The sequence below is a fragment of the Protopterus annectens genome, chromosome 5.part1, assembly GCF_019279795.1.
Source record: "Protopterus annectens isolate FY-2018-M chromosome 5.part1, PAN1.0, whole genome shotgun sequence".
Classification (NCBI taxonomy): domain Eukaryota; kingdom Metazoa; phylum Chordata; order Ceratodontiformes; family Protopteridae; genus Protopterus; species Protopterus annectens.
The window spans coordinates 718,655,705-718,682,336 of NC_056736.1; the positions used below are offsets into that span (position 1 = coordinate 718,655,705).

Genomic DNA, 26,632 nt, shown 5'->3' on the forward strand with positions numbered 1-26,632 from the left:
TCTGAAAAACACAAAAAAAACGGTATAAGATCCTTAAAATAACATTTGCGATTTAACAATTGCTCTTTGCCTGACTTTAACATGTTTCTGCATGAAATAAACTTTTACAAATCAGTAAATTTTTGTAGGTCTGTAACCAAACTGGTTATGTACTATAGTGAAATAACTTTTTTGTTTAGTTTTGTAGGTGTAAATTAACTGATAATGTACTGTAATCAAGTGGAAAGGCTGTAGCTTTTACTAAATCAAACGAAAACCTCGGTGGCATTGTTTTTCCCTGTTATAAACTAAAATGAAACTAAAGTAGTAATCTGAAACTGTACTAATTTTACAGCTTTTTTTTGCATTTCTGCATCATTATAAAAATTAATCTTAGCTGTTGAGTTATTTGCAAAGGAATTTGAGTGCAGGTCTCCGCCCACTGCCTTCTGTGTACTTGTTTTTTTGCTTGCGTTGTTTAACTGTTTCAGTGCAACTGAATGATGCAAGAATTTATCATTACTGTATAATTTTCTTTGATCAATAGTAAGAACTGTTGCTGCATAAGGCTGTCATTAAATTTAACTGATTTTTACCATACTTACAGTCCTGTCTTTAATTTAGCCGGTTGAGCCTGCCTATAATCTAATAACTATAAGTAAGTCCATGCCTGTAGTGTGCGCTGGTAAACTGCAGTTTCTGCATAAAATAGGTAAGCTCTTGAACCGTTTACACATGTATACATTTATTACTAGAATTGAACCAATCTGATTCTGGAACTTGTCTGTCCTTTACGAGTATGTGAAGTTTTCTCATAAAGTAAAATTACATTGCATTCTTTTGCGGACATGAGATTTGAACCTGTGGCTTCATTGACACATATTTATGCTGCACTCTTTCTTTCATGGGATCTGAACTTTTGACTGTACTGCCACTTTTAAAAAATGTAACATTGGCTTTAAATTTCATATTCCGTAAAACTAGCAAAACATTTAATTTCTGTGAATGGGTTTTTCTCTGTATTAAGATATTAACACATTACCATAATTCAAAGGTCTTAATGTCTTCTAAAACAAACCAATAACACAAAAATTAATTTCTCAGATCTGTAACTATAAACCATTAATCTGTGAATTTAACTTGACTGTCACTTCTGGTATGCCATTCAAGGATAGGTAAATATGTATACCGATTTTAAATCCGGTACTAGCCTAAAACTGTCAGCTTTTTTCTTTATTGGCCATAAAAGTAAATTGAAATTTACTTTCCAGTCTCCCTGCTTTTTTGAGCTTAAGATAGTGGTGTTTCTGAAAATGTGGTAACTTGACTGCCTGCACTTCAGCTGTGGCAGCTGAATTGGAATTATCTTTAACCCATGAAATCTGCATGTTCCTGTCGTAACTGATTTTTCAAATTCTGCACATCATTTGCACAACCTACTGCACATGAATTCTTACAGATGTCTGCACAAGCTACTTTACATTCTGTAGCATTTATTTTTCATAAAAACATGTTACTAAGTTGTAAAACAACATGTAATTCTGACATTGCCCATACCTAGTATGGTACTGTTACATTCAGAACTGCTCACTGCTGTATCCTTTGACCCTTGACATTACAATCGCACTTGTGTTGTGTAGTAGAAGTCTGTAACTGAAATCAATGTCTGTGTATTAATCTACATTATACCGTAATATTTTCTGTCAACAATGAAATTGTTTTATTTCTCTCAACCTTGAACAATTACATAATCTGGTTTAGTGCTGGACTGCCACACCCTTTGCAGACATTGTGAAAATCCTTTTTTATATAACTAGCAACAACATTGACTTGAGTTATGGTATGCATTTCTTTATTTGCCCTGAAAAAAAATAGTAACAATATTGACTTGAGCTATGGTAGGCATTTCTTGTTTTGCACTGAAGTCTGTATATCATTTATACTGGTGTTTACTTCATAAAATTGATCAAAATCTGCACTCTGATCCCTCTTACCTCCCCCTTGTGCAATATTTGCACTGGCTTCTGAAAACAATAAACTAAAATGTATTGCATTCTGAGCATATGTATTTGAAATAAAGTGAACCAGTCATGTCTGATTGATGGTGGCTCGCCATTTTAAGAATTGAATGGACTGTGTAGATATACTGGAATAAACTGTTAAAGGCTGGAAAGAGGTTGGAATGAATGTCTTAATCTTTTAATTACTCCCTTTAGGGATCTGTATGTCCTTCACATCAGGCCACTATGAACATCCATTCCTCCTCCATCTTGGGATCTGAATTATGTTAGAAAAACTAACCCTTCTAAGTTTTGAAACAGCCTGTTGTGTCTGTATCTTAAGTTCTTTACCTCGAAGACAGCCTTGTTAATGGTACCAACGTGTTAAAAGGGATTCAGAGTTACAAGCTCTTAAGGGCTCTGCATCTTTTTTGGCCTTTAATAAGAACAGGGTTAATCCTAAGAAGTTTTCCTAAGTGTTATTCCCAAGATGGTCACTTACAAGTCTCAAAATGAGTCTGTTAATCTCTGTACATTCTTTCCTAACTCTCAAAATAGGAGGGAAGAATTCTTCATTTACTGGATGTGCACAGACAAGGTTGCCCATTAAAAATTCTAAATGTTTTTCTTTGACAGAAAAAAGTGGGCTTTGCAGTCTATCAACAGACCATTTCTAGGTGGATTTCTCTTGCTATTTCTTTTTGTTGCTCTTTCCATGAAAAATTTCTTCAAGGTGAAAGCTCGCTCTGCCAGAGCCATTGCCACTTCTGGAGCTTATTTCAAAAGTCTGGATTTAAGATCTATCCTAGAAACAGGAGCTTGGTCATCCTTTCATGGTTTTACTAAACATCATAAGATTGCTGTCTTTTCAAGGGACAGAGCTGATTTTGCCAGATACATTTTACAATGGATGCTGAATTGCTGTTCAGTTCCTTAACCCCCATCTCAATCTACATAAAATATTTATTAATATTCACAACTGTCGGCAATGCTGCAACAGTTATTTAATGAAGAACAGAGGTTAGTTCTGTAAGAACTTATTATAATAGTACATGTTTGAATGGATCACTGTTGCAGTATATGCACCCCCCTTTCCCCCCTATGTTTTCTGTCTTTGGCTGAGTTTGACCTTTATCCAATTCCCTTTTTATATCTCTACATCTGAGACCCTTTTCTTAGAGTACTAATTTCAGACATGTTTTTGTAGGGAAAGAAATCTCTGAGGTTTTTCAAACCTGTATGTCCTAGTATGTGGTCTTGCACATAGGTTCTAGGTCTTGCTGTACTGTGCAAGAGGAGGGTGCCTAAGCTTTTGTAAACTATCCAGACGTACAGCATCCTTGGCAGGCTCCTTCCCTATAGTAGACAATACAGCAACAGCGATGTTTTTCATTAGATCACCAATGCAGTAGCTTAAGCTATGGATATGACAAACCTTCTATACATCCTAACCACTGAACAGATCGAGTAGGGCGGTATAACGTCAGTGGGTAGGGTGCCAAACCTTAAGAACTTTCTTTGCTGTTGAAGTGCACTCTTCCTTGCGGGCTTCATGCGTTCGATCAGTGGCTAGTGCTTCTCCAAGGCTGAGCAGAGAAGTACCCTGTCAGGGAGGTACCTTCCTCTATACCAATTTTTATGGAGAAAACTAACTTTTCTGTCAGAAGTTATTGCTTAGGACTAATGTTTTTAAATGCATTTTAAAATGTTTTTGTGAAAAGAAAAAAAAAGTTTTACTTGTCTAGAAGATATAAAAATATAACACATGCTCACATAGCTAGGGCTAGGACTAGTTTTTTTTGCGGGGGGGGGGGTCATTGCAAATTTTACCTCAAGACTTACTTGTCAGACACGTGCTTTAGACTGTACAGTTCTTCCTTCCTTATTACAAAAAGAAGCAAGTTGTAGGAGAGTCTTCAGTCTGTGTGCCAACTTCACCTCAGCTGATTAGTGAATCACATGCTTTAACTATTGAACAGTTCATACATGTGTAGTTCTGTTCCCAACAGTGGCAGGTGGTGACTGCCAGACCATAAAGCATGCTACACCTTTTTTGGTCAAACTATGGAATCTGTTACTTTTCTTGCTGAGCTGAATCTTTGACTGGTCTTGCATTTGGGTTCACCTATTGACGTCTTTTGAATTTTTGGTGGAGAAGAGTGGCAGAGAAGGAGATGGGGGGGGGGGGGTGAGTGTTTGGTATCATGGCCAATGTTTGGCTCCTGGCCTTGTTCGGTGAAGCAAGCTTCTGACCGCTGTGGTTGGTATTTTGCCTTCAGTTATGTGGTGGTTTAAAATGGTGACATGAAGCAAGTAATTGGATTGTTGGTATAGAAGCATTATTTACTTTTTTTAGTCAAAGGAGATGGAGAGCTTGATGCTACCGGTTTGTTTTTTGGATAATAAGACTGTAAATTGTCTGCTCACTAAAGGTTTTTGGTACAGCAGGATAGGGAAGACCACCTCCATAAAGGGGCTAGTCACAAGCAGAGTCACTCAGGGCTTTGTGCTGGGTCTGCCTTTTTGGTATCTACTTCTTGGAAGTCAAGGACAATGTGAGGGGTCTGTGGCTGACTAAGTTTGCAGATGATTGCAAACTAGGAGCAGCCCTGGAATCCCCAAGACATTAACATTCTAGAACGACTAACACAGACAAATGAGTGGTGCCAAAGCTACAGTTTGAAATGCAATGCTAAGAAATGCATAATAATACCGTTTGGGAAATCGACAACCTTAGGTTTTTGTATTCTGAGTCTGCTTAATTTAGAAATAAAAAAATAATTTCTCTCAAATTCTGATCCTCAGTCTGAGGGACAGACATTTGATTTAGAATGATTCTCAATTTCCTACACCACAGGAGGGGGGAATCAGATTGAGGAAGGTTTTTCTTTCAGGTTCCCCTCTTAAGGAGTTGCCCTTTTCTGATGTTATTATCATAATCAAGGACCTGTTTTAGTGGATGCAAAAAGAAATATCCCAGCAAAGGTATTGTGACTTACAACAGCTGGATTTTTCTCAGCCTGCAGCTGTCTTGACAGTATTACAGGATGCTTTCTCAGCAGCCAGCAGTTTGCCTGCTAGTCAACCTCCTGTCCCAAGAAGTCCGAATTATATACAACGTTCATCAGACCCTAAAATATCTCTTTTCAAGCCCTAGATCAGACTATGCAGCGATTTCCCTGTCAAAATATTCATCTGACAGACCTCTATTGGCAGCTAACCATAGTCATTATGACAAAGATGGGGAAAGTCTTTGATAGGTTTGGGAAGTTTACTCTTCCACCTTGGCCTTCAGAGTAGTGAATTGTCTGGTTCACATGTCCAAGTTTCGAATGACTTCTGTTGATATGAAAAAAATGATTACTGATCTCCTTTCCTCATACCGACTTCTTTGAAGTCCTTAACATTCTGTGTGTTGCAAGTAACCAAACATTCTTTAAAATGTGTCGAAGGATCAAATAGAAAAAGAACCTAAACAGGATGTAAAAAGTGTGACTGTTGTAGTCAAAAAATGTCAATTACAGACTATCATGCTAGTTTATTATCTTGATGCTCTGCACCTGCAGGATCCCTGCACCGTATGCCGTGGGTTTAGTGTCAGAGTCTTGTCTGAGCGCAGGAATAAGCTCATTGTCAAAGGCTTGCTTAAGGTTCCTTTTTCAGAGGCTTTTGAGGGTTTCCAGAGCTCCAAATCTCCCTCATATTTTTCTTCTTCCAAATCTGGCAAAAGTCATAAGTAGCATACTGATTCAGTTCCAGCATTGGAACCAACCAAAAAAGTTGTTTCTGAGCCATCTGTTCTTGGCTCTGAAAAGTCAAAACTTGTGTCTTCGGTTCCAACGGTGTCCATGGAGCCAATTGAGTCTATGTTTAAGATACGGTCTCCAGTGTTGGAGCCTGTCACTCCATTGAGATCTCCCATATCCCCCATATTGGAGAGGGTGAGATCTTCAATTTCCTCCCATTCCTCCATGAGTCTATCGGACGAAAACATGGAGCGGGTGGTGAAGAGGCTGCTCTGAACACCAGCGCTGGCAAAAATTCTTAGGTCTCCAGACCCAAAGGAATCAGAGCCATCCAGAATAGCCATTGACCTTGATTCCTCCTCTGATTACCCTGGAGTTTTCCAGCGAGCGTGGGTCTGATAGTAGTGGAGGTGTCAGTGCTGAGACCCCCTTTGGACTAGTCTATTCCAACTTCCTTGCTTCCATCGGATGTCGAGGAGTCTAGGAGCAGACATTCACCAGTTGGGGAGTGGCGGGGGCTTGGACAGTTGTCCGATTAGACTCTGCCTTTTGGTGCCTCGGTGAGGTTGAGCTCTGCCCCTACATCAGTTTTGGAGCCACCCACTTTGCATCAGAGCCGGTCATCTGCCTCTCTCGAGTGGAGGACCTCTTCGGAGCCGAGCAGGAGGGCTTTTGAACTGATGGAGAGAGTACTGTCATCCCAGACAGGTCCACTCTCTGGCTCAGTTCCTCTTTCTTCCCAGGCGCCTGTGTTGTTCTCATCATCACCTCCACCCCCTAAGCATAGAGTTCTAGATCCTCAGGAAGCCCCTGCGGGCAGCATAGTCTCCTCCGAAACTTTCCAAGAGTATTCCTCTGAGGAAGTCCCTCTGAAGAGACTGTACAAGAGGAAGCACATAGACTCCCCTGAGTCTGTCACTTCAGATACTGATGAGTCAAAAGGGTCCCCACGGTCCCCCTCTGTAGATGTCTCTTTCACTGACTTCCTTGAGAACCTGAAACAGAGGGGTGGCTGGAAGCCCATCAGCCCTTCAGAGGATGAATCTGTGTACCTGGAGGCTTTTGGGTTTTGCCCTTCCACCTCCTGGGTGACTCCTGCATATGACCAGCTTTTTAAGTGTCATATCCCGCAAGGCCTGGACAGCGCCATAAACAGTGGAGCCTGTTCCGTGGAGGCTGAGTAAATTTATTATTGCCCCTACAGGGAAGAAATTCCTGACAAAGAGGGTGTCCCTGTAGATGGGATGGTGGTGGCGACCACCAAAAAGGAGCTGTCTGAGACCACCTCATCTGCTCATCCTCCTAACAGAGTCAAGGATTATGGACAGATGTGGAAAGTGTGCCTTTTATTCAGTGGCCTTTACCATGCAGTTGATGAACTCTTTCACCCATTTTATGAGGCTTCAAAGGGATCTCCTTCAGGGTTCTGTAGCTTCGGGGACTGCAGACAGTTTCCTCACAGCTCTCCACCCTCCATGAGACTGATTTCTTATACAGTTGATGGAGCGAGTAGAGCAGCAGCTGCATGAATTTTCCTTAGGAGACTATCTTGGATGCGTCTTTGCAACTTTGCTTTACCCTTCAAGTCTTCCTTCACCAATGCCCCCTTCGATGGTTCCGCCCTTTTTCGACCAAAGATGAAAGATGCTTTGACCAGGTGCGAACAGGAAGGGAGAACCTTGTCTGCCATTGGAGTCCATTTTTCCACCCTATCTAGACCTTATTCTAAGAGACCAAAAGGTGGGAAGATGTGGTTCCACAAGTCCTAAAAAGGTTTCTGTGATGCACATGGTGACACTTCCCCCAGGGGCAGAGGGGGAAATGCTAATGGAAGATGCCGACCTCGCTGCAGAGGGGGTCTGCAGAATCAGGGTGACAGATACATTCTCTGGGAGGCCCTTCCAGCGCTCCTGAGAGGAGGCCCACCTGCTCTTCTCTGGAGGCAGTCTGGGGACGATTGTTGCTGTACCCAAATGCCTGGCAAGAAATCTCCCAAGACAAATGGGTACAGTCAGTCATATCCAGAGGCTGTTACACCCCCCCCCCCCCCCCCCAGTAAACCAGTCCATGCCAGACATTCAATTCGGTCAATGGGACTATGCAACACAAGAGATACATTGCTAGAAAAAAGTCATCCAACATGTCCCCGCAGACCAAATTGGATCCGGAAATTTACTCAAGGTTCTTTTTAGTTCCAAAGAAGACAGGGGACTTGGAGATCCATTTTAGATCTTAGCAAACTACAAATCTTTAAAACAAATCCGTTTCGGATGGTGACACTGCATCAATATTCCCTTTTCCCGGGAAGGACGATTGGATGTGCTCTGTAGATCTCCAGGACTCGTACTACCACATAAAAATGGACAGTCTGTCCAGGAGACATTCACGCTTTTGGCTGAGACATGGTCATTACCAATTCCAAGCCCTGCCCTTTGATCTCACTTCAGCCCCCAGAGTGTTCACCAAATGCATGGCACTGGTTACGCCTCACTTAAGACGCCTGGGATTCCATGTGTTTCCATACCTAGATGACTGGCTCCTCACTGCCACCACCAAGCATCTACTGCTATGAGTGACGGACAAAGCAGTGTTACTTTGTGCCAGACTAGGCATCAATGTAAACTTAAAATCTGCCTTTTCGCCTTCTCAGTATATTAGTTTCTTAGGTGCAGAATTGGATTTAAGAGATGATGGAAAAACTTATCCCAGACCAGGATATTAATGTCAAAAACAAAGGTCCAGGCCAGGTATGTATTACAAGTTCTGGGCACCATGACAGCTGTAATTCTTTTAGTTCCCCTAGCATGGCTGCACATGAGGGTTCTACAGTGATTATTTTTTGCCCAGTAGTCAATGCAAGATCTTCCTCTATCACATCAGATAATCATTACGGAATCATGCAAGAAAGATTTCCATTGGTGGCTACAAACAGAGCAATTGTATCTTGGCTGTCCTTTTGTTTTTCCACATCCAACAGCAGTACTGACCATGGACGCTTCCCATATCAGGTTGGGGGGGGGGCATTATCTGGGCATGATTGTCCAAGATCTATGGCAAGAACACAAGAGCCACTTGCACATCAACGTCCTAGAGATGAGAGCAGTGCTATATGCGTTGCAGGCATTTCAAGACTCTTCCGATAGGAACGGTTGCAATTCAGACGGACAACATGTCAGTGGTGTGGTACATAAACAAGCAGGGAGGAACCAAATCGTACGCCGTATGTCGAGAGGCACAGCGGGTGTGGCAGTGTGCTGTCTCTTCTCAACATTTTTTGATAGCAATGCACATCTCGGGGAAATCCAACGTAATGGTGGCGAATGGCAGAGCTATTTTGTTGCCTAACGAGTGGTCCCTGAAGCCAGAGATTGCGTAAGAGATCTTCCAGAAATGGGACCAGCCTTGGTGCAACCTTTTCGTCACTTCCCTGAATGCCAAATGCAGCAGCTACTTTGCCTTCATTCCTCCTCCAGGGAAGTCCTCAAGGGATGCACCGGTTCACGATTGGCCCCCGGGACTACTCTATGCGTTTCCCCCCTTCCCCTTAATACCCAAAGTACTTCAGAAAGCCAGCACTTTGAAAAGCATGATGATTCTCATTGCACCTTACTGGCCTCGACAAGTTTGATTCCCCTTTCTCTGGACCCATTTGCTGGAGGAACTGTGGATTCTGGACCCAGTTCCAGATCTTTTGACCCACTCATCAGGAGCATTCCATCCGTCCATCCAAACCCTTAAGTTGACAGCATGGCTGTTCCAATTCCACATTTAGCCAGGTGTTATGATTTTTCCCCTGCAGTGAAACATATCCTTGTTTCTTCCCACAAACCATCCACAAGGAAATTGTTTTCTAGTAAATGGAAAATATTTTCATACTGGGCTGCTGAACAGAACATATAGAACCTTTTACAGCTCCTATTAATGCAGGTCTAGGATTTCTTTTCAACTTTTTGATGAGAGAGCTGCAGCAGCTACTATCAGAGTTCAATTGGCAGCCATTTCTAATTTCCATACTGTGGAAATGGGAGTACCTATTATGTCTCTCAGATTAAATCCTTTCTCAAGCGTACCTTTCTACTCAGACCCCCAATCAGAAAACCTCCTGCCCCTTGGGACCTAAGTTTTATCCCATCTCCATTAGTCTTTCCACCTTTTGAGCCTACATCTTCTTGCAATATAAAGTATTTGTCATGGAAAACTCTCTTTTAATAGCCATTACTTCTGCTAGAAGATTATCAGAACTCCAAGCTCAGTCTCTTCATCCTCTTTGTATAGTTTTTCATAAAGAGATTATTCTTGAGAACTAATCCCTCTTTCCTACCGAAAGTCTGTTCAGAGAGTAATCTAAATCAATCGATTGAATTACATGTGTTTTTTCCAAATTATAGCAACAAGGCAGAAAATAAATTGATCAGTTAGATGTGCACAGACAGCTATGCTTCTACTTGCATAGGACCAAAGACCTCAGTCTGACCAGCTTTGTGTCCTTTTCTGCCAAAAGGAAAGGATTGCCAGTATCCATGATAACTTTGTCTAAGCGGCTTACTGATAGCATCTCCTTCTCATACAGTAAGAATCACAGACAATTACCGGGCAAAATAAAAGACATTCCACAAGGGCAGTCTCAACATCCTGTGCTTTTCAGGCTAGACGTCCTGTGGACTCTTATTTGTGCAGCTGCCACATGGGCGAGACCTCATACCTTTAGAACTCATTACAAAGTAGATGTGGCCTCCTGAAATAGGTCTTCGTTTGGATCCACTGTATTGAAAGAGTCTATTTTCCTGAGCCACCCTAGGATAAAGGTGCTAGGGACGCAGTCCCAACCAGCAAGAATTATGGCGCGATAGGACAACATAACATTAAAAAGTTATGTACTCACCATAATGTTCCATGTTGTTGTCCATCTCCCCTATATTCTTGTCCCACCTTCCTTCCACCTCATTTGTTCCTGGAGGACCGAGCGGATGTTGCACATATATGTATATAGTTATATTGATTTGGAGTCTCTGGTTCCTTCCTTCAACAGTTAGACAATCTGATGTTCTTCGTGTTTCACTGTTGCAGTCATCACACTTGGGTTATCCTGCCAGGAGTAGCCCTCAGTCGGCCCGAATACCAGAGGCTTAGTATTTCTGCATCAGTTGCTGTCGTTCCAGGACTGACGTCAGGTCGCCAGTGGTATAAAAACAGGCAGCCGATGCCATTACATCAGTCTTTCTTGCTGAGGAAGCAGAAGCAGTTCGCATGAGTGCCGGTTGGTCGCTGCCTGAGTTTTTGTTTCCGAAATTGAAGTTGAAGTCTTCTAAAGCGAAGTACCCCGTTGGGGATCCTTTTTTCCTGCTCTAAACGATGTCAGAAAAATTTCACAATTGTCTCGCCTATGGAAAGCAAATACCACACCGAGATTTCCATTCTTACTGCATCACCTGTTTAGGTCCAGACCACAATGTCCTTCGCTGCTGGTTTTGTGCTTTGTTCAACGCCCAAACTATTAGATGTCCGAGCCTTTTTGTAGTTAAATGCTTTCACTCTCTATCTCCATATTCTGAAATGGCTTCGGTAAGCCATCCGATTACCGATCTTCCAAAAAAAGTAAGGATCAAGACAGAGACCGCACAGGTCCAAAACTGCCGATGCTTCCGTTAAGCTAGTTGCCAGTTCAGTGAGGTGCTTTCACAGCCTCTGATGCCCACATCGATGGATTCGCAGGCCGCTACTGAGACCCGTTCGGAGTCTGGTATGCCACGAGACTCTTCTTTGACTATGATACCTGCGAATGTCTCCACCTTGGATGGGTCCGGAGCCACTGTGCAGGCACAGGCTTCAGAGGAAGTTCTTCGCACTGCTGATATTCAATACAAACAGACGACTACTTTCGCATCTTCAGTTTTCTAAAACCACAGAGTTTCTAAGGCCCAGAGTACGAGCTACGCCTAAAAAAAGATGACCCAAACTCACGCGCCTGCTTCCTTGTCACAATCACAGATGCTTAAAATGGCGGAAGACCCTTGTGTTGATTAAGGGAAGCCAGCCTTCCCCTGCTAAAAGAGAGTTGTCCCCAGCAGCTTTATCTGACCAAGAATCCGATGAGACTGAGGTTTCTGATTATGAAGGCATGCCCTTATCAGCTTATGAGGATTCAGATGCAGAGGAATCCATTCCTTCTTTGTCTCGTCCAGAGGATTTTTCTTTTGGTGAAACCCTACATACTTTGAGAAAGCACTTCCATTGGGAATGTCAGGATTGTCCTCGGTCCAAAAAGAGACCCTTGGCTATCTCTCCTGTTCTGGATGTTGTGGATGATGTCTTTATGGAATCCAGTCTAACTCCTGATACTTTACCTCCTGCTCCCAGGAAACCTGACTGGTATTAAAAGTCCCTGACTCTCTCAAATTTCTTTTCAAGAATCCTGCTGCTGACTCGGAGGTAATCTCCCAAGGGCCTAAAGGAATAAAAGCAACCACAGCTAAGAATCACACCCTCTTGGACAGGGATTCTCAAGCCTTGGACAGATGGGGTAAAAAAGTATATACCTCTGCAACTCTTGCCATTAGAGCATTAAATTGTCAGTTCCACATGCTGAAATACCAGCAACATACCATGGAACTTGTTAAACAAAAATGATCTACCTTCCCTGACTGTGCAGAAAATAGACTTGCAGGGACTTGTGCATTCTGCAAGCCAAGTCAGTAAGCATACCCTGCAATGTGGGCTTGATGCCCTAGAAGCATCCTACAGGGCAGCAGTCACAGGTTCTGTACTTAGAAGGCATGCTTGGGTTAAGGAACAGACCTTGCCAGATCATGTCAATTCAGTTATTGGACACACCACTGAACAAAGACAATCTGTTTGGCACCAAAGCAGAAAAGGTTTTAAAAAAGATAGAAGAAAAAGCTAAGTCTATGCAGACAGTTAGACTTTATGCAAGTTCAGCCTCCAAGATTCAGTAGGCATTTCCCCTTAAAACATTGCTCCTTTGCAGCCCCCTCAAGGCCACCTCAGACTAGACCTAGGGGAAACAGACCCCCCAGACAGCAGCCTCATGGTATGCAGAGATCTAAGCAATGGAGTACCTCCACTTTTTAACCAGGGAGTGCTAAGCCACCCCCTTATGGAAAGAATTCACAATGACTTCTCAACTGCTTCTCTCACCTCTGCCCATCTGCTTGTGCCCCTAGGAGGCAAACTTGCCTCCCATGCACAAAAACTGGGCTTCCATCACCAACGATCAATGGGTCCTTAACATAGTGTCCCAGGGGTACAAATTTTATTTCCACACATTGCCAATCCCAAAGGGATTCCCAGATCTTCCTCCAAACCAGTGGGCAGAGGCACAAAACCAAGTTCATTCCCTGCTCTCCATGAGGGCAATTCAGCATGTTCCTGCAGATCAGTTAGGCCAAGGATTCTATTCCAGACTTTTTCTGGTACCCAGAAAAGAGAGCACCTGGCACCCAATCTTAGATCTATCAATTCTAAACACCTTCTTGGTGGTACCAAAATTCAAAATGCTTGCAATGCAGCAGCTTCTCTCTATGCTGTCCAAAGATGCCTGGTTAGCCACTTTAGACCTCAGAGGTCTATCTGCATATCCCAATCAGAGATTCTCGCAGAAAATTTGTGTTTCAGGGCAGGATCTATGCATTATCAGATGTTCGTGTTTAACTGTTGCAGTCATTACAATTGGGTTATCCTGCAGGAAGGCTACCTGCAATCGGCCTGAGTTCCAAAGTCTAGGTCCAGCATCGGTTGCTGTCGCCTCTTCCCTGACGTCAGTGCTCCAGGGGTATAAAAGATGCAGCCGACACCATTTTCTTCAGTCTTTCTTGCCACGCGGTGCCCGTGGCAAAAGCAGTTTGCAAATGCCGATTGGCCGACTCTTGAAGTTTTCAAATTCGAATTTCAGATCCAAAGTCTTCATTAAAGCTAAGTACCCCATTGGGGAAACTTTTTTCTTGCTCCAGATCGATGTCAGAAAAAGTTAATAACTGTATTTCTTGTGGGAAGCAAATACCTCATAAGGATTTTCATTCTTACTGTATTCCTTGTCTAGGCCCTAACCATAACGTTGCTAGTTGTCGGTTTTGTGCCAGATTTAACCAACGCACTATTAAGCTTCGGTACGATTTTGCATTTCATTACTTTGGCAGAGGATTTAATTATATAATGCTGTCAGATCAGCCAACTACCGGAGTTTACAAAAATCAAAAAGAAAAGGACAGGCATCCGAGATCCAAAACAGATGACGAGGCTTCTTCTAGGCCTGTCGCCAGTTCTCATTGAGGCGCTTTCGCAGCCCACGACGCCCGCTACCTCAGAGCCACAGGTCGCTTCCAACTCCCACGTGGAGCCGACTGGGCCTCTGGAAACTCAAGGTATTGGACACTCGGAAATCATTCCATCAGATGGGTCCAGAGCCGCTGAGCAGGCATCGGCTTCTGATGGTGTTTTCAGGCCTACACAGTTATATGTAAAACATTACAATACAGAACCACCTATTTTTTCACACCCTTTACTAAGGCAGTACCTCAGAGGGGCCAAAAACATAAGACCTTCAAGGAGAGCACCAATACCTGCATGGAACCTCAACTATGTCTTGGAAAAACTCACACTACCTCTGTTTGAGCCAGCCTCTGCAGCTGACATAAAATTCTTATCCTGGAAAACAGCTCTGTTCTTAGTAACCTCCGCTAGAAGAGTCTCAGAGTTATAGGCACTCATGGCTGTGGAACAATTTTATCATTTTCCATCCAGACAGGGTTTCGCTGAGGGCAAACCCTACATTTATGCCTAAAGTAGTGTCCAGTGTGGCCCTTAACCAAACAATTAATTTGCCTACTTTCTATCCAAACCCACAGAATAAGGGGGAGAGAATTCTGTATTCCTTGGGCATTCACAGACAGCTACGCTTCTACTTGGACAGAACTAAAGCTTTCCGAAAGACTGATCAACTCCTAGTGGCATATGCTGCAGCATCACAAGGAAAGCCTGTCTCTAAACAGACTATTTCAAAGTGGATAGGCCATTGCATTCATTTCTGCTATTCACAGCATGGCAAATCAGTGCCTAAGGACATTAGGCCACACTCAACCAGAGCAGCAGCCACTTCAGCAGCCTTTCTCAGAGGAGTACCAACCAAAGACATCTTAGAGGCTGCAACCTGGAGTTCAGTGCATACCTTTACAAAGCACCATCACTTACCTCTCTACTCTACATCCAGGGCAGGCTTTGCCACTGCAGTTCTGCAGGGCCTTATAGCCTCTCCTAATCCTATTTAGCTCCAGCCTCCCAACCTCAGCTTTGGGATTCAACCCAATTGTAATGACTGCAACAGTGAAACACGATGAACATAGTACAGTTTGTGTACCTACCATAAATGTAGATGTTCGAGTGTATTCACTGTTGCAGTCCAGGTTACCCTCCCTCCATGCCCCCTTTTCTTTGCTGGGATTTAGCTGTACTTCTCTATCCTATACAATCTATGTGGTGCATTTGCTTGTAGATGAAGTAAAAGTTGTTTTATGTGCATGCATGCTTATTGGCATAAATTAGCCTGCCAATTTTGGGGCACCTGACATCTGGGGCAAGAAAAACTGAAGAAAATGGTGTTGGCTGCATCTTTTATACCCCTGGCGCACTAACGTCCGGGAAGAGGCTACAGCAACCGACGCCGGACCTGGACTTTGGAACTCAGGCCGACTGTGGGTAGCCTGCCAGCAGGATAACCCAATTGTAATGACTGCAACAGTGAATACACTCAACATGTACATTTATGGTAGGTACACAACTGTACTTTCTCTGCACTTCCCTTTGGCTTATCCACTGCTCCCACAAAATGCCTGGCTCCAGCCATTGCTTTTTGCAGACAAATATTCAAATTTACCCTTACTTCATCAGCCCGCATTGCCTCTCCTGCCCCTCCAGCTCGCATCTTTCTCCCCTAAGCTTGCATTAAGTTGCACTTCAGAATATTCACCATTGTAGAGTACAAAAGCAGAATAATCTTTTATTTTCTGCCTGCCATTTCTCCTTTAGCCACTAAGTGGCAGCAATTACATCCAAAATACACTTGGTCTGAAACTTTTCCCTATTCTTTCACTGGCATAGTCTCTGTAAATATAGCATCTCCTCCCTCATTGATGTAAACTCAACATTTCCACACTTGCTCTAACTGTGTATCTAAACTTAAACTACAGAATATTCACTTACTCAGACTGTAGCCCTTCATTTCTAGCTCTGAATCCCAGTCTACTGATTGTTTTTCTCTGCAGTCTCTCACTCTTACATCCTCTTAATTGCAAAGCAGTGTATATACTATTGTAATACTATTATTCCTGTACAGACTAATAATGACATGCATAACTCACATTATCTATTAGTAATGTGGCACCTTTCTGTAATTCTGTCTTTTGTATGTTTGTAAGTTTGCAGATTTCTGTACTTTATATTTTGTAACGTTGCAAATTTCTGCATTTTATACTATGTACCGGAGCTTTTCTCCTTGGGTCTCCACTGAAAATGAGTGTGATGACTGCAACAGTGAATAGACTCGAACATCTACATTTATGGTAAGTGCACACAACTGTACTTTTTTTGTGTAGACATGTGGAGGTACTGAGGTTTTCTCTTGCAAACAAGATCTGATTATCTATCTTACCTGGTGCGTCATGGGATAGGGGTTAGCCTCGAGCCAGTGGAAGCTCTCGAGATTTTGTATTAGGCCGAGTTGGAACCGATGCTTGGTTCCGAACCAAGTCAACAAGAATATAGGCGAGATGGACAACAACATGGAATGTTATGGTGATTACATAACTTCTTTGTCGCTGTACAAGGCAACTCTTGAGGCTGCAAAGACGCCAGGTTATGTGGGCTTCTTGTCTAAGCAGATGCCAGGTTATATGGGCTTCTGGATTTCTTGTCTAAGTAGTATATTTAAGACGACCCACCTGTAAAATAATCCATTTTTCTGAATTTACCTTTGTAAAAAAAGTCGTCTTGATTCTTCATTTTTTTTTTTGTTTTGGTGGTTGTCCTACACCTCTTTGTGCCTTTCTGCCAGTCTGTATTCTCATGATTGCTTATTCTGATTTTATACCCAGAGGATAGTGTTGGTGCTACTTTGGGATATCACCATGTATCCTTCCCTATGGAAAGGGGTATTTTATCTGCTTTGTTCATTTTGTTTAACATTTGTTGATCAGGAAAGTCTGATGAGGACAGAGCCTATTTTCAGCCAGGCCCGGGGCGAAACACTCCAGACACATGTCTTTGAAATGTGGGAGGAACTCTGAGTACCCGGAAGAACCCCACACAAATGCAGGGAGGACATGCAGAGTCTGCACAGGAGGACTATGATTTAGTGAACCACGACATTTGATTACTAGGAATCAAATGCCCAGAATAATATCTGAGAACCCCTTGCTGTGAGGCAACAGCGTTAACTGCTGCACCACTGCACTGCCCTGTACAGCTTTGTGGATGAGAATGAATGCTGCATCACTGCACCGCCCTGTGGAGGTTTGTGGATGAGAATGAATGCTGCTTCACTGCACCACCCCATGGAGGTTTGTGGATGAGAATGAATGCTGCATCACTGCACCGCCCTGTGGAGCTTTGTAGATGAGAATGCATGCTGCATCACTGCACCGCCGTGTGGAGGTTTGTGGATGAGAATGAATGCTGCATCACTGCACCGCCCTGTGGAGGTTTGTAGATGAGAATGAATGCTGCATCACTGCACCGCCCTGTGGAGGTTTGTCGATGAGAATGAATGCTGCATCACTGCACCACCCTGTGGATGAGAATGAATGCTGCATCACTGCACCGCCCTGTGGAGGTTTGTAAATGAGAATGAATGCTGCATCACTGCACCGCCCTGTGGAGGTTTGTAGATGAGAATGAATGCTGCATCACTGCACCACCCTGTGGAGGTTTGTGGATGAGAATGAATGCTGCATCACTGCACCGCCCTGTGGAGGTTTGTGGATGAGAATGAATGCTGCATCACTCTGTGGAGGTTTGTGGATGAGAATGAATGCTGCATCACTGCACCGCCCTGTGGAGGTTTGTGGATGTGAATGAATGCTGCATCACTGCACCACCCTGTGGAGGTTTGTGGATGAGAATGAATGCTGCATCGCTGCATCGCCCTGTGGAGGTTTGTGGATGAGAATGAATGCTGCATCACTGCACCGCCCTGTGGAGGTTTGTGGATGAGAATGAATGCTGCATCACTGCACCGCCCTGTGGAGGTTTGTGGATGAGAATGAATGCTGCATCACTGCACCGCCCTGTGGAGGTTTGTGGATGTGAATGAATGCTGCATCACTGCACCGCCCTGTGGAGGTTTGTGGATGAGAATGAATGCTGCTTCACTGCACCACCCCATGGAGGTTTGTGGATGAGAATGAATGCTGCATCACTGCACTGCCCTGTGGAGGTTTGTGGATGAGAATGAATGCTGCATCACTGCACCGCCCTGTGGAGCTTTGTAGATGAGAATGCATGCTGCATCACTGCACCGCCGTGTGGAGGTTTGTGGATGAGAATGAATGCTGCATCACTGCACCGCCCTGTGGAGGTTTGTAGATGAGAATGAATGCTGCATCACTGCACCGCCCTGTGGAGGTTTGTCGATGAGAATGAATGCTGCATCACTGCACCACCCTGTGGAGGTTTGTGGATGAGAATGAATGCTGCATCACTGCACCGCCCTGTGGAGGTTTGTGGATGAGAATGAATGCTGCATCACTCTGTGGAAGTTTGTGGATGAGAATGAATGCTGCATCACTGCACCGCCCTGTGGAGGTTTGTGGATGTGAATGAATGCTGCATCACTGCACCACCCTGTGGAGGTTTGTGGATGAGAATGAATGCTGCATCACTGCATCGCCCTGTGGAGGTTTGTCGATGAGAATGAATGCTGCATCACTGCACCGCCCTGTGGAGGTTTGTGGATGAGAATGAATGCTGCATCACTGCACCGCCCTGTGGAGGTTTGTGGATGAGAATGAATGCTGCATCACTGCACCGCCCTGTGGAGGTTTGTGGATGCGAATGAATGCTGCATCACTGCATCGCCCTGTGGAGGTTTGTCGATGAGAATGAATGCTGCATCACTGCACCGCCCTGTGGAGGTTTGTGGATGAGAATGAATGCTGCATCACTGCACCGCCCTGTGGAGGTTTGTGGATGAGAATGAATGCTGCATCACTGCATCGCCCTGTGGAGGTTTGTCGATGAGAATGAATGCTGCATCACTGCACCGCCCTGTGGAGGTTTGTGGATGAGAATGAATGCTGCATCACTGCACCGCCCTGTGGAGGTTTGTGGATGAGAATGAATGCTGCTTCACTGCACCCCCCCATGGAGGTTTGTGGATGAGAATGAATGCTGCATCACTGCACTGCCCTGTGGAGGTTTGTGGATGAGAATGAATGCTGCATCACTGCACCGCCCTGTGGAGCTTTGTAGATGAGAATGCATGCTGCATCACTGCACCGCCGTGTGGAGGTTTGTGGATGAGAATGAATGCTGCATCACTGCACCGCCCTGTGGAGGTTTGTAGATGAGAATGAATGCTGCATCACTGCACCGCCCTGTGGAGGTTTGTCGATGAGAATGAATGCTGCATCACTGCACCACCCTGTGGATGAGAATGAATGCTGCATCACTGCACCGCCCTGTGGAGGTTTGTAAATGAGAATGAATGCTGCATCACTGCACCGCCCTGTGGAGGTTTGTAGATGAGAATGAATGCTGCATCACTGCACCACCCTGTGGAGGTTTGTGGATGAGAATGAATGCTGCATCACTGCACCGCCCTGTGGAGGTTTGTGGATGAGAATGAATGCTGCATCACTCTGTGGAGGTTTGTGGATGAGAATGAATGCTGCATCACTGCACCGCCCTGTGGAGGTTTGTGGATGTGAATGAATGCTGCATCACTGCACCACCCTGTGGAGGTTTGTGGATGAGAATGAATGCTGCATCACTGCATCGCCCTGTGGAGGTTTGTCGATGAGAATGAATGCTGCATCACTGCACCGCCCTGTGGAGGTTTGTGGATGAGAATGAATGCTGCATCACTGCACCGCCCTGTGGAGGTTTGTGGATGAGAATGAATGCTGCATCACTGCACCGCCCTGTGGAGGTTTGTGGATGCGAATGAATGCTGCATCACTGCATCGCCCTGTGGAGGTTTGTCGATGAGAATGAATGCTGCATCACTGCACCGCCCTGTGGAGGTTTGTGGATGAGAATGAATGCTGCATCACTGCACCGCCCTGTGGAGGTTTGTGGATGAGAATGAATGCTGCATCACTGCACCGCCCTGTGGAGGTTTGTGGATGCGAATGAATGCTGCATCACTGCACTGCCCTGTGGAGGTTTGTGGATGAGAATGAATGCTGCTCATTCTAGGTATCATCTTGGGCAGTAATTAGATACAGCAGGACAACTGACCAAACTTAGGTTTTGATGTACCTAGAGTAGGGCTGATCTCTTCCCTTTTCCAAGGATGTGGGTTAAAAAATGGGGATAGCAGCCAGTACAAACTTCAATTTATTGCTCCATTTCTAATGAATCCATAGTTAGTTCAATGGTCCTCATTCTGATAACTTTCTGGCCAGTAAGTACTATTTGGTGGATTCTTCTTACTTTCTATTATCTGTGCATTCTGTTACATTTATTAGTGGTACTGCCCCCTCAAGATTTATTTTAAGAAGTTATGGAAACAAATCCTAAGACACAGCAAATGGTGAGGCATGCTTCACCATTCACCATCCAGAAGCACTGTGTAGGAATTTTCTTGCCAAACAGTGAACCTTTTTATGGGAGATAATCACACACTGATCAGTTTAACCAGAAGAAAAGCCTTTGAGAAAGAAATGTGGTAAGAAGGCAAGGTACGTATAGTGAGCCCAATGCTGACTACTTATTTAACTGTACCCCCTCCCCTCACTTTAATTGAAAGATCACTGGTTCGACCTGACTGTAAACCTTTGTATGACGAAGGTGATTGCCCAACTATGCTAGATCACATTCAGGATCATTTTATCCTTTGTGAGAATGTCTTCCTTCACCTACAGCAGGTCTCCTTGGCAGATCCAGTTCTAAGCTGGCTCCTTGCCTCCGCTGCCATAATATCCCACCAGGAAGAAGATGAGACACTGTTCTGGTACAGACAACACTCCCCCTACCACTTCCCCAAGCCCTTATGGCCACTGTGGACATGAACAGCACTTACCTGCATGTATAAATAACATAGAAGATTTCTCTGATTCTTACATTAAACTCAGCATTTCCAGTCCACCTCTGTGTCCTTAGGAATTTCTGCTGCTCCTAGGATGTTTCCCAAATGCTCGGCTCCAGTCTTCCGAAATAAGGCATCCATGTCTGCCCACACCTGGTGATCGTCTGATTCAGTCATTTGGTCAGGAGGATTTGACCATGTGCCCCCAGTTGTACCATCTCTTGTCTAACCAATCTAGACATCTCCAAAAATTGCAGTCAAAACACCTCCCATGGGAAGACTTTTCTCAAGATGGTCTCAGACACCTAAAAGAACAGGTGTCTCTCCCTCCAAGGAAGATTTGCCTTCTAAACTCCTCCTTTAAAGAAATGGCAGCAAGGTCCTACACGATAATGGTGGAAGTACTGAAAGCCCCAAGGTGCATGTCAGCCTCCATTTTTATAGCTTCTTTGGTCAAGCACTATATGAGAACATCCAATAGTACTTAAGCATTTGTAGCAGTAGTGTGTGCATATCCACGGGACCAGAGATGTCATATCTGGTAATCAGAAAACATCTGGATAGACCAGGTAGAGTCCTCTGCTAGAGCCCAAACCTTGAGAATAGATCCAGACATTGCCTGAAGAACCCACAGGGGGTCACTGAAAGTCCAAAGGAAGTAGAATTCACAAAACGGGAGAAAACCTACCATTATCAAGGAAATGTCAGCCCTGATTTATACACTACAGGTTTCCAGGACTCTGAGAAGCAGAAGTCATCGAGAGCAGCAAAGGCAACTCTATGGTCATGCGATCATAACCCATAAGATGCATTTGTCCCAGCTGCACAGGCCTGGGTTCTGGCCAACTTTTCTTTTTTAATTTAATACTACTTTTTCTGTGGTAAAAGCTGTGTTCTACTTTTGGGGGCTGGGCTAAATGTTTAAAGTGCTCTTTCCACACAAAAAAAAGGCACTTGTACTAAAATATTTACCATGGAACAGCCGACCAGTTGCCCAGTTCTTCCTTCTACCTGCTACAAAAAGAACAAAATTTAATAAACAGCCTTTGACGCTTCATCAGACCGCTGACATGCCTCAGCCTCAGATGGGTGACTCTGCTGTGGCCATTTTTGGTTTCTCAGACTATTCATCTTTTTTCTGTGGCTCCCTATGCCATCAAGCGGGTTAGACATATCCTCCACAGCTGTTGGAGTGCCCTTGGTGGGAGTACTTCTCCCATACTTGTTGGTTCCAGGAACAGGAGCAGGGAATATTCCTCTGCCTAGCCAGACTGGAAATCCTGTCTCTAAGGAGGTTTTGTATTATAACATTTTTAAGTATTGCATTAAGTATGATACCTGGAGCTTTTCTCCCAAGACCTGTGCAGAAAATGAGAATCCATGCCCAATAGGACTTTCTTGGTGCCCAGTTGACCTTTCTGGTAAACAAATGACAATAAATAACTATCCAAGCAAAAAAAAAAAACATTTGTATCTTCAAAGATAGAAATGGTAACCTGTGTCAAACTACTAGGGGTTACCACTGATGAAACCCAATAATTTGACTACCATATAAACAGGATATAAAGAAAGTGCATGATAAACTGAGAGCCCTCTAAAGAACCAAGCCCTACCTAATGGTACAGGCTGAGATGAGCATTGCCTCATTTCTTCTCTTCTCTCTACTGTCCTATATGTAGCCCCGTACTTGTCAATTTACAATCCATCCAGCTTTCCATATGTGAACAGTGCTAAAATAAAATTGCAGAATTTGCTTCCAGCTGTCATTATAAGACTCATCACTGCCTCGCACTAAAGCTTCTTCAGTGGGTGGGAATTAAGGCAATATTTAACCTAATCATGGCTCGAGGACAATATTTAACCTAATCCTGGCTTGAAGGCAATATTTAACCTAATCCTGGCTTGTCACAACACATGTGCTAATGTATGACCCAGACAAATTCCCAAGTCTAAGCAATATTCTCAAACTGGACAGTTGTAAAAGATAACCATGCTGTACTGACACAATGGTGCTAACTAACTAAATCAGGTAATACTGCTAGACTCCCAAGACTCCTCCTCCTCATCTCTAAAACCTAGAACTCCCTCTCCCCTTAGAATATTAGAAAACATGTATATATACATTTTACATCCATTTTTATTCCTTTATTTCTTTTGTTGTGTTTCTTGTTTCATATGGTTTCCGGTCCCTTAGTTAGATACGGAATGAATAGTGGACTTCAAATAGGATGTAGTTCTGGTTATAGTCACTATTTTTGTGATGTGTGAATGTATATTTATAGATATTCATTTACATATATGTTTAAATTTATTTACAGCCTACGTCTAGTGATGTTTCCTGAAATTAATGAAGTAATCTTTCAACATTTAATTACGTGCCTTTTAGACTTGAGCTGATGTTCTGAGCTGCATGCACTGTCGGTTTGACAGTTGCGATCTCCAGCTAGCTTCTAATGTCTTTGAAGTCTAAATGTGTATTTCCAAGACATAAAGCTGTATATTTTGAGCCGTAAGTAACCATCGGTTTGATGGCTATGATTTTTAATGTATACATGAAAGCTATGGGGGATACACATGTTATAATGACAACAGTTCTTTGAGTGCTATATGCGTTTGAGTTTTTTGTAACCAAGTCAATTGAACAATTCATTTATAGTTTATGTTTAGTGATGTTTTTTGAATCCAATGGAGTAAATTTCTTAATATTTAATTATGCGCCTTTTAGATTTGAGCTGACGTTTTGAGCTGCATGTACTGTCGGTTTGACAGTTGCGATTTCCAGCTAGCATGATGGACTTCTAATGTTTCCAATGTCTAAATAAGCATTTTTAAGACATAATTTTTATGTTTTGAGCTGTAAGCAACTATCGGCTTGATGGTTTTGATTTTTGACTTGCATATGAAAGCTATGGGATATATACGTTAAAATGATAACAGCTCTCTGAGTGCTATACGTGTTTAAAATTTTTTGTAATTAAATTGATTGAATAATTGATTAATTTTCCCGCCTTGCTGTATCCAAGGGATATATAAGGGGCTTGTGTTTTATGCATTTTTAATGTCTGATGAAGCGTGGGATGACTCACTCGAAAGCGCTTACGTTCCTGGTTGAAATAAAGAATTTCTTTGTTATTTTACTTTGCTGAATGTTTCCATTTTTTGGACTCATCGTGGTTTGGTAATCCTGCTATCTTCTACAATATTAGAAAACAGTAAGCCTTTCAAACTACACTTAAAGGATCACCTAAAAGTACTTGGTTATGCTCTTGCACCTCTCCTGGGATAACCTAAATGCTGTCTCTCTCCAGGCTTTCTTGCTGAGTCTCTCTACTCTCTGTATAGCCTCTCCTACTAGCTTTACAACCTCTCTACTCAGTAAATCGTTCTTGTACTCCTCCTTGATATAACCACTATCTGGTCTCCCGCTATTTGTACTTCAAAGTACCTCCTACTCGTGCCAACCTCACATTTTGCAAACATTTTTTTCTGCCATACTTTATCAAACTGTGCCTAACTTATATTGTAAAATGTATTGTCTGCCGTTTTGCTGTTTAGTCATTTTATTGCGAAGCTTTTCACCCCAGAACTCCACTGAAAAGGAGTAGCTTGTCTAACCTGTCAGGCCATCCTGATAAACAAATGCAATAAATAATTTCTTGCCTTTTTTAAATGTCATTGTATTACAGGACTTAATTTCTTTTCTGTTTTTTTCTGCATGCTGTACTTTGAGGGGATACCTTCCTGATATACAGCACAGGTGCGCACCTGTGTATGCGGTGACACTTACTGCAGTACATTCGTATCAATGCAGTAGGTGTCACTTTCAGTGTGCATGCTTCTGGAAGTTAACATGAGGCCGCCAATATAGTTATCTTAGTGAATCATCTATTTGTTAAGTTTAATGTGCATTTTTAATTTAGGAAAATTGATGCTTGTGGATAAGATCGAATTTTGTTGTCTGACATTGAAGATGATGCATTTCTCCAGTATGTGGCATAGAGAATTATGACGGCCATTTTGTTTTGTTTGCTTTTTTTTGTTTTTATGTATTGATTCATTTTGTAATTTACAGTAGCAGTGTTTTTACTATTTTGGAGGCAGACTAATCCCTGTAGGTAGTGCTCGATTTGTAGTTAATACGTTTGTTTATTTGATCATTTTTTTCTTTGAATCCTGGTTTCCTTCTTTATGAATGTGACTGCTTGCAGACTTATACCCAGATGAACAAGCAGTATTCACAAACACTTGGGTACTGGATCGTGAACTTTGCATTTTGGGCCAAAGGCAGTATTTTTTTCTTTTTGATACTAACTGATAGTATTTTAGAAGGTTTGCCTAATCGTATGCCAATTCATAGTTTTACATACTTGTTAGTGGGATGTATTTTTTTTTGGGGGGGGGGGGGTCTCATTTGTAGTACCGCATGTCAGGCCAGTGTCAGTTCATAGTTTTTCAATCAGCTTGTGTGTCACAGTTGTAACTTAATCGCACCTAAATGGCAGCACCAAGATGTTATGTTTCATGTTCAGAAGCACATTCCAAAAACGATGTGAAAGGAAATGATTTCAAAAGGATTTCTCAGTTTCATTTTCCATTCCTTTTCTACTAGGAACCAGTGTGTGTGAAATTCAGCATTGATATTACATGTCTTTTATAAGTACCACAATGTTTCAAACAATATATTTTGGAAAGATTGTAAAATGAGCCTTATGTTGTGGTGGAATTGCATCATGCATATTAAGCGATTTATCATCTGGGAAAAAAGTAGTACCCAGTAAAATGTTTACAACAGAGCAAACTCCAGCAGTGTTGTGCTGTAAACAACGGCTACTGAACGCCCCCCCCCCCCCCCATATTAATGGTGCTAGAAATGTAATATTCAGAATGCAGATGCACATTTTTTGTTAAGGATATGGCATGAAAATCATTTTAGTTTGTGAAGCCATAAGTTTTTGAGAGGCTAGAAGGCAAGTGTTTACATTTACATTTTAAGAACTTTGAAAATGTATTATTTTCTGTCACAGAATATCCAAGATTCTTTGAAATGTGTTTTCATTTCCTAGCTGCAGACCCTTATGTGATCATTTCATGTGAAGGACAGAAGGTGCGATCGACAATTCACAAAGACAGCCTTAATCCAGATTTTGATACCAAAGCTATCTTCTACAGGAAGAAACCAAATGACCTTGTCTATATTCAGGTAAGACTAGTGGAACTTTGGATTCATTTAGCTTTCTGTTCCTGTAATAGTGTTAAGGCCAACTAGGTACACTCGCTTCTCTTCAGTTTAGTTATAGCACAGCATTAGGCTGGCTGCAGATTGCTTAAATTCACACAGTATGCATGTGAAGGTACAAGTCAAATTCTCGTCAGTTGCATTGATTCAGGAACCTGTATTAAGCTGACAAAAGAATAAGTCATGAAAATGGATTTTTGTGTTTCACCAAACCTTTTTTTTTTTTTTAAACGGCAGTTCAGAATGTGAGTGAACTGAGATGTAACCAAGGGTGCTTGTTGTTTCTACTATATTTATTTTTCTATGAGAATTTTGAAGGAAACTATACTGCAGTGTGTCGACAATTAGCCAAAAAATACATTTCCTGCGTTCTTAAATACTGCCAAATGATATTTTCCATAATTTCAAAGATTAA

The 26,632-nt window shown here is 42.8% G+C and overlaps 1 protein-coding gene across 1 annotated transcript in view; it reads left to right on the forward strand.

Moving 5' to 3' along the window:
- The window catches only part of CAPN5 (calpain 5), an 808,497-nt gene that overhangs the window by 674,653 nt on the left and 107,212 nt on the right, over nucleotides 1–26,632 (forward strand). The window contains exon 11 of the mRNA XM_044073347.1: nucleotides 26,045–26,181. Within this exon, the coding sequence (XP_043929282.1) occupies nucleotides 26,045–26,181 (137 nt within the window). The remainder of the gene's footprint in view (nucleotides 1–26,044; nucleotides 26,182–26,632) is intronic.